Genomic DNA, 9100 nt, shown 5'->3' with positions numbered 1-9100 from the left:
AAAGGAAAAGCATTGGTCCAGCATGCCCAGAACCCTGGGTTTCTTCCCCAGCACCATAAAACAAAACAAAACAAAACAAATCCTAAAGAAGAGTATCCTTGGAAAGGCAGTAAAATTTACTATTACTATAAGCTAAACAAGAGCCAAAGGACTATTTTTCAGGAATGTGTTAGAGAGGTTTTGCTCACTAGATAATGGTTAGAGCACGTAACCTCTTGAGATCTCTGAAACATCAGATATTCCAGCTCTGTAGCTGAATCCAAGGGAATCTATACATGGACTGGGGTAAGTACAGCCCAGCCTCAATGTCTCAGGGAAATCTTGTGCTGTGCATCAATTGCATGTTTATTAAACAAATGTTCTGGACAGATTTCCACAATGGTATCAAATGTTACTCCATAATACCAAATTTCTGTTAGAAAGCAAAAAGAGAAAAAAAAAAAAAAAAGACAATCACAAGATTGATGGAATTTTTTTTCATGTTTTCTGGGGGGGGGGGCAAAACCAGTGTTCCTCACTCTTTTTCCACTTCCTTATCTTCACCTTTATCTGATTTCATTTTCTTAACTTCTTCTCTGGCCACATGTCCTCGGAAGGCTGACTGTATTTTGACAGCAGCAACTTCCAACTCCTCTTTTGCTTTTTCATCAGTAGGGAGCTCTAGGGCAGTCACTGGTGTTTCTTCTTTCACAGATGACTGGGACATTTCTTGTTTAAGTTCACATATCTCAGATTGTTCTTGGTCCTGGAATGCATGGATGTTATAGAAGCGGTCTTCCAGCTTAGCCCCCCATTCGGCTGGATCAAAGTTGTTTTTCTCTCTTTTTTCTAGAAGGTCCTCAAAATACGCCGCAGCAAAAGCAGGAATATTGTTCGGTTGCTCCCTCAGAATCTCGCGTGTCAGTCCTTCAAGCAGATTCCCGAATCCTTGTGGAATTCGGCAGTGGGTGTTGGAAAATGGAATAGACATCTCCCTGGGAAGAACTGCCTATGGTACCTCACCTCTTCTTTCTCTCCCAGCAGAGGCCGAACGGTTCTTGTTGTTTTACGTGTTGTTGAGTAACCGTTTTTTTAAACTAAACTACGGCGGCCCTGATCATTTATTTTTTAATATTTTATTTAATTAATTAATTTATTTGAGAGAGTGAGAGAGATAAAGAAGCCAACAGAGAGAGGGAGAGAAAGAGAGAGACAAAGAGAATGGATGCACCAGGGCCTCCAGCCACTGCAAGCGAACTCTAGACGCATGCACCACCTTGTGCATATGGTTTATGTGGGTCCTGGGGAATCGAACCTGGGTCCTTTGACTTTCCCGGCAAATGCCTTAACCTCTAAGCCATCTCTTCAGCCCCTGTTGTGATCATCTTTAAAAAAATATATTTAATTTAATTTATTTATTTGAGAGATACAGACAGAAAGAGGAAGAAAAAGAGAGAGAGAAAGAGAGAGAGAGAGAGGGAGAGAGAATGGGCACGCCAGGGTCTCTAGCCACTACAAATAAACTCCAGACACTTTAGCCACCTTGGGCTTCTGGCTTTGTTTTTATATGGGTACTGGGGAATTGAACCTGGGTCCTTAGGCTTTGCAGGCAAACACCTTAAGTGGTGAGCCATCTCTCCAGCCCTCTTATGCTCATCTTTGATTCTAGATCTCAGTTCTAGAAAAAATTGCTTTCTCACTTCCTATGTTCCTTCAGTGAGTGAGGCCCCCTCTGCCCTTCCCCCAGTTGTGCCTCACCCGCACCTTTCATCATTTTGAACATCTATCTTCATCCCAAGCCCTGGTATTTTTGTTGGTTTTCTCAGCCATAATTAGTTGGGCCTCCTCCTGTCTCCTAGGAAAGTTTTGGTGCTTTAAATTATTTTCTTGAGAATCTCAATACATGAACATACTTTAATTTGTTGTTGTTGTTTGAGATACAGTCTCACTCTAGCTCAGGTTGACCTGAAATTCACTTTGTAGTCTCAGGGTGGCCTTGAACTCACGGCGATCCTCCTTCCTCTGCCTCCCAAGTGCTGGGATTAAAAGCGTGCTCCACCATGCCCAGGGCACATACTTTAAATTGATCATAGTTCTCTTTTATCCCCTTCATTAGTACCCTTCCCCACCAATTCCAGAAATCCCCTCCTCTTTCCATGTAGCCCCTCTTCTATTTTGATGCCTCATTCTATTTTCCCTCCCTCCATCATCTATGTTAAACTTCTGATGGGCTCAATATTGTCCAAGTCTCGAGGTAACAACCTCTACAGTGAGGTTATGAAAGCTCATCAGGGCTGGAGAGATGGCTTAGTGGTTAAGGTGCTTGCCTGAAAGGTGTAAGGACTCACGCTCCAATATCTAGGTCCCACATCAACCAGATGCACAAGGTGAATCAAGCAGGCAAGGTCACATGTGTGCACAAGATGACACACATCTCTGGGGTTTAATTGCAGTGGCTGGAGGCCTTGGTGCACCAATTCATTCTCTGTCTCTCTCTCTCTCTTGTTTTTGCTTTCATAAAAAAAAAATACAAAAAAGAAAACTCATCAAAGTGCTGAAGACAAGAGGCTCTCATGAGTTTAGAGTGAGCTGTGATGGTTCTTAGTTGGTACTGTTGAGCATGCTGATAAATATGGCTTCTGGCTCACAGGATAAATCCAGTGGCTTTATTTAGTTATTTATTTGCAAGCAGTGACAGAGAGCAGAGAGAGAGAATGGCTCCCAAACGCCTCTAGCCTCTGCAAATGAACTTCAGATGCATGTGCCGCCTTGTGCATCCGGCTTTATGTGGGTCCTGGGGAATCGAACCTGGGTGGTTAGGCTTTTCGGGTAAGCACCTTAACCACTGCTCCATCTCTCCAGCCCTCCAGCGGCTTTGGTGGTGACTCTTACTCCTCTGAGCCTTTGACTTTTTCCACTGGTTCCCTTCTCTGCTGGTGGAACAAGGCTACTCTTCCAACTTCATCATCCAGAAAGACATTGGGATCTGTTTATGGATGATACTAGCTAACCTCTTAGACATTTTTCAAATATTCTCTTTTACCTACCATGGCCATATGAGCCATCAGAATGCATGATTGGGTGTCTCTACCTCTCCCTTCATGGGTTAGGAGTTCTCCAATGACTCATCTCAAGACGCCTGTGGACTCTTGATGCGTGTGTGGAAACTACCTCTCCCATCATGGGTTAGGAGTTCTCCAATGACGCATCTCAAGATGCCTGTGGACTCTCGATGCGTGTGTGGAAACTACCTCTCCCATCATGGGTTAGGAGTTCTCCAGTGACACATCTCAAGACGCCTGTGGACTCTTGATGCGTGTGTGGAAACTACCTCTCCCTTCATGGGTTAGGAGTTCTCCAGTGACGCATCTCAAGATGCCTGTGGACTCTTGATGCGTGTGTGGAAACTACCTCTCCCTTCATGGGTTAGGAGTTCTCCAGTGACGCATCTCAAGATGCCTGTGGACTCTCGATGCGTGTGTGGAAACTACCATTCCTTCATGGGTTAGGAGTTCTCCAGTGACGCATCTCAAGATGCCTGTGGACTCTCGATGCGTGTGTGGAAACTACCTCTCCCTTCATGGGTTAGGAGTTCTCCAGTGACGCATCTCAAGACGCCTGTGGACTCTCGATGCGTGTGTGGAAACTACCTCTCCCTTCATGGGTTAGGAGTTCTCCAGTGACGCATCTCAAGATGCCTGTGGACTCTCGATGCGTGTGTGGAAACTACCTCTCCCTTCATGGGTTAGGAGTTCTCCAATGACGCATCTCAAGATGCCTGTGGACTCTCGATGCGTGTGTGGAAACTACCTCTCCCTTCATGGGTTAGGAGTTCTCCAATGACGCATCTCAAGATGCCTGTGGACTCTTGATGCGTGTGTGGAAACTACTTCTCCCTTCATGGGTTAGGCGTTCTCCAATGACGCATCTCAAGATGCCTGTGGACTCTCGATGCGTGTGTGGAAACTACCTCTCCCTTCATGGGTTAGGAGTTCTCCAATGACGCATCTCAAGATGCCTGTGGACTCTCGATGCGTGTGTGGAAACTACCTCTCCCTTCATGGGTTAGGAGTTCTCCAATGACGCATCTCAAGATGCCTGTGGACTCTCGATGCGTGTGTGGAAACTACCTCTCCCTTCATGGGTTAGGAGATCTCCAATGATGCATCTCAAGATGCCTGTGGACTCTTGATGCGTGTGTGGAAACTACCTCTCCCTTCATGGGTTAGGCGTTCTCCAATGACGCATCTCAAGATGCCTGTGGACTCTCGATGTGTGTGTGGAAACTACCTCTCCCTTCATGGGTTAGGAGTTCTCCAATGACACATCTCAAGACGCCTGTGGACTCTCGATGCGTGTGTGGAAACTACCTCTCCCTTCATGGGTTAGGAGTTCTCCAATGACGCATCTCAAGATGCCTGTGGACTCTTGATGCGTGTGTGGAAACTACCTCTCCCTTCATGGGTTAGGAGTTCTCCAATGACGCATCTCAAGACGCCTGTGGACTCTTGATGCGTGTGTGGAAACTGGAGGTGCAGCATAGTGAATTCTCAGGACTCCTTGGCCTGTCAGTGGAAGCTTGGTGCTTATGGGATTTTTTTCTGTTATGGACAATGAAGACCTTCCGGGAACATTTCACATTCTCAGGAGGCTCCACGTGATCAAGCCCCAGTGACCCTGGATAGTGAGTGCACTTCCGTCCTTATATTTTGGCTTTTACTCTCATTTGAGTTCACCCTTGTCATTCTTTCTCCCCAGAATTACATTTCAAGCAAACCTGCCTGTGCACAAAACTTCCCGGCTGTCATAAAGCATCTGTTTTATTTGAAATGAAGAAGGATGCACGATTTTCCAGGGATATAAATCAATGTTTGCTCTAGAATCACATGAAATTTATCTGAAGGATCAGTATATAAAAATTTAGAATTCAACTAGGCGCTTCTTTATTATCTCTGTAATCCAGACGTTAGCGAAGCATCATGTGGCGAGACTCTCGAGATCTCTGCCTGGGCCAATGGCTTGCAAGAAGACTCCAGCAGTTACAGTGTATGATGATGAAAAGTCCCAGATCAAAGCCAACGGGTGAAGGGAATGCATGGGGTGGAGTCTGTGACAATCCAGGCCTGAGAATCCCTGTCATCACCGCCCAATGCAGTCTCATGGACCGCTCTTCAAACTCTTGGCAATGATGTTTGAAAACCCGTACGGGGTGTTCCAGGGAAGCTTGCCTCAACGCCGATGTGCCTATTTCCCAGTGACACTGCCTAGCTGCTTTCTCTGCAGCCCTGCTAGAGGCCAAACGGAATGACAAAACCTACTCACCATAAATCACATTGTTAGCACTAACTATTTGCGATAGCGTAAGGTTCAAGGTATGCCTTCAACAGTTCTACCTGCTAAGACAGACCAGGTGATCAGAGAACATCTCCTAGCATATGGGAATTGTATTAATAGGAATATGTGTGAAATGTGGGACAGTCAGTGAGAGATAGGAAAAGAGTTAAAGAAACAACTTAAAACCATAGCAAACATTTTCACATTTTTGTTCTAATAGTCATTTGCTTATGCTTTGCTTTACTACTGTTAAAACCGTATAATAAGCTTGCCTGTTGAAATTAGCTGTTGGTTATCTAAATCTGGACTTTCCTCAGACCTGTCACATGCCAACAGTTTAACACCTTAAAGAACCTTTTACTCACAGTAAGGTTTTGTCTAGTAAATCACCATTGCCTCTTTTCAGGACTATTTATATTGGTTTAACTTTACTTATTGTGAAGGGTTATGACGTCCATTTCTTTGTATATTCTGTATATATATATATATATATATATATATATATATATATATATATATATATTTGATAATTGGAGACTTGAGAGTAAATGTTGTGGGTACAAATCAGATTCTCCCCTTCCCAGGGTTTGCTGTTGTATTTTCCTCTTGTTAATTGGAGGGTGACTCTGCACTGAGCCCACAAATCACACAGGCCAGCTTGGAAGTGGCCTTCAACAATGGAGACAAGTATAGTAACAGTGTCTGCCATGTCTCCGCGCCTCCACAGCGAGGTTCAGTAACGATGGTGGCCGTGTCCTCATACTTCATGGATACAGGTGGCCATCAGTGACTTCCAGAGTGTGAAGGACAGGGCTCTTCCTGTCTTCCATGGATACTACAGGCTGCCTTAATCCTGCCCCAGAGGAACAGCTGGCTCCTGTGTCACTGGACATCTTGGGATAAGTGGTCACTACTCTAGACCACTATCTCTTAGGAACTTTGATGTAAATGCATTCAACAGCATATGGACACCGTTCAGTCGTGTATTCAAAGGAGACTATACCATGAGGGGAATTTATTTCTAGAATGCATGATGAGAACTTTGATGAGACCGACGCTCTGGCTGATGGGAGCAAGCATCAGAGCACAGTGTGGTGCAGACTCTGATTCCGCCAAAGCCAGCAGACCTGTTGGAGGGGAGAGAGCATCGGTGCTTGCACTGGAGGGCGCTTAGCTATGGGTTTAGGGCCCACCCTATGCCCCATCGCTGAGGAAGACTCAGTCAACTTCTCCTAGATATGGCTCTTAGAACAGACATAGTACAAGCCATAGCAAGAATGCATTTCTTTCCTTCCTTCCTTCCTTCCTTCCTTCCTTCCTTCCTTCCTTCCTTCCTTCCTTCCTTCCTTCCTTCTTTCTTTCTTTCTTTCTTTCTTTCTTTCTTTCTTTCTTTCCTCCTTCCTTCCTTCCTTCCTTCCTTCCTTCCTTCCTTCCTTCCTTCTTTCTTTTTTCTTTCTGCCTTTCTCTCACTCTTTCTCTTTTTCCTCTCTCTTTTTCTTTGTTATTTTTCGTTCACTTACTGGTTGGTTTATATGCAGGCATATGCATTTTTACTATATTTTTTGATGTTTCTCTATGTTTGTTACTTCTTATTCCGTAACATTTTAGGAGGTCAATTTCTCTTTCTAGTTGGTTATTCTATACAATGACTTGCAACTGTGTGCATTGTTAACCCACTAGGCTTTAAACTACATCTCACCAAATTACAACTGCGCCACTGTCCTTCGCTTTTCTATGCCTACAAGGAAACCTCCTCTGTCTTCCTTGCCTAGAGCAGTCTCGCCACTACCTTTGATGCCTACAACCCGGAGCACTTCCACCCATAGATGCTCCTTTTTCCTTTTTCTTCTCCTTAAGTGATTCTATTGATCCAAGACCCCTGACCGGGAACCCATCAGTACTGTCTCTGAAACATGATAGCTGTGAGTGTTAAAAAGAAAAAAACCAACAGTGCCAATGAATAAGTGGAAAGACCTCACTGAAATTCCAACCTAGATAGCTAAGGTTTCACAAATACTGGAGAAATGGTCTTTAGAATACTGAACAGGTAAAGAAAGAATCGACCGACTAGTGGTGGGAAAGAGAGAGTAATCCTGCAAGACACACCCATCCCAACAGATGAGGAAAAAGAAAAACCCAGGAAAGGATGAGGCAGCAGTTCACCATGGCCCCCCCAAGCCCCTCAACTCTCTTATCATGGAAACCCAAGAACGGGAAATGTCAGGAGATGAGTTCAGAATACTACATTTTATGGGATTAATGATCATCTAGAAGACTCAAATATTAGTGGGTGAACTAAGAAATCAAGACCTTGATAAGACAGTCTCCAAAGTAAATGAAACTTAGCAAATTGGACCAGGAAGTCATAAACATGAAAGATAAATTCTGCATGAAAATTGAAAAGAAATAGACAATGAAAAATGAAAGAAGTAATTGACCAAATAGAAATCTCAACAGAGGGGCTAGAGAGATGTCTCAGCTGTTAAGGCACTCACCTGCAAAGCCGATGGACTCATACTCGATTCCACAGGATCCATGTAAACCAGATGCACATGGTGGTGCATGGAGTTTGTTTGCAGTGGTTAGAGGCCCTGGTGTGCCCATTCTCATTCTCTCTCTCAAGTGAATAAATAAATAAAAATCACAACAGAGACCATCACTAAGAAACGAAACCACACAGAAGAACAAAGTTCACTGACAGAGGACAAAGTTGAGACAAGTCACACAGACAGATGTAAGGACAAAAAAATCAAGAAGTGTGAACAATGCTTCTAAGAAGTTTGGGATGCATCCAAGTAACCAAACCTGAGAATTCTTGAAGTAGAAGAAGCTGGGATTTTACCCAAAGCAACAGATAATTTATTTAATAAAATCACAACAGAAAATTTCCCAAACCTGGAGAAAGAAGTTGTCATACAAACACAAATAGCAGAGAAGAGCCTCTCCGAAGTGCAGGGAAGCCGAAATGTCAAAAACACAAACTAGGGCTGGAGAGATGGCTTAGTGGTTAAGCACTTGCCTGTGAAGCCTAAGGACCCCAGTTTGAGGCTCAATTCCCCAGGACTCACGTTAGCCAGATGCACAAGGGGGTGCATGTGTCTGGAGGTACTTTGCAGTGGCTGGAGGCCCTGATGCACCCATTCTCTATGTATCTATCTGCCTATTTCTCTCACTGTCTGTCTCTCTCAAATAAATAAATGAAAAACAAAAAATTAAAAAAATACAAATTAAAGAGGCAATATTAAAACCCATAAGAGAAAACAACCAAATCGCATACAAAGACAAGAATATCAGAATATGGGTTGGAGAGATGGTTTAGTGGTTAAGGCACCTGCTTGTGAAGCCTAAGAACCCAGGTTTGATTCTCCACGTTCCACATAAGCCAGATCCGCGTGGTGGTGCATGTGTCTGTACTTCGTTTGCAGTGGCTGGAATTCCCTGGCATGCCCATTCTCTCTCTCTCTTTCTCCGTCTGTCTTTCTCTAATAAAAAATAAAAATAAATCATAAAATAAAAAGAACATCAGAGTAGCTTCACATGTTCAGCAGCCCTAGACATTAGAAAATCATGGTTGAAGTTAACTTCTCATTGCTGGGGATGAAACACCTAACAAAGCGACATCTGGAAGGATGGGATTTATTGCAGCGTAGTCTCAAAGGCAAGTCTCATCTTGCCAGGAAAACGTGGCAAAGCAGAGGCTGGACGTCACATCTTGCCAAAGCAGCTGGCAAGAAGCAGTAAGAGAGTGAGTTTGGATAGCACTGGCAAGCTGGACGAAACCCCAAGG

The 9100-nt window shown here is 44.0% G+C and overlaps 1 protein-coding gene across 1 annotated transcript; it reads right to left on the bottom strand.

The window, feature by feature from the left end:
- Window positions 1-482: 482 nt before the first annotated feature.
- Window positions 483-1008, bottom strand: LOC123456040 (sperm surface protein Sp17-like). Its single transcript, XM_045138575.1, has one exon. The coding sequence runs from the start codon at window positions 968-970 to the stop codon at window positions 515-517; it is 456 nt and encodes a 151-aa protein (XP_044994510.1). The 5' UTR covers window positions 971-1008; the 3' UTR covers window positions 483-514.
- Between the last annotated feature and the right edge of the window lie 8092 nt (window positions 1009-9100).

This window comes from Jaculus jaculus, chromosome 19 (genome assembly GCF_020740685.1).
Source record: "Jaculus jaculus isolate mJacJac1 chromosome 19, mJacJac1.mat.Y.cur, whole genome shotgun sequence".
NCBI lineage: Eukaryota > Metazoa > Chordata > Mammalia > Rodentia > Dipodidae > Jaculus > Jaculus jaculus.
This window is presented reverse-complemented; position numbering and strand designations above follow the sequence as displayed.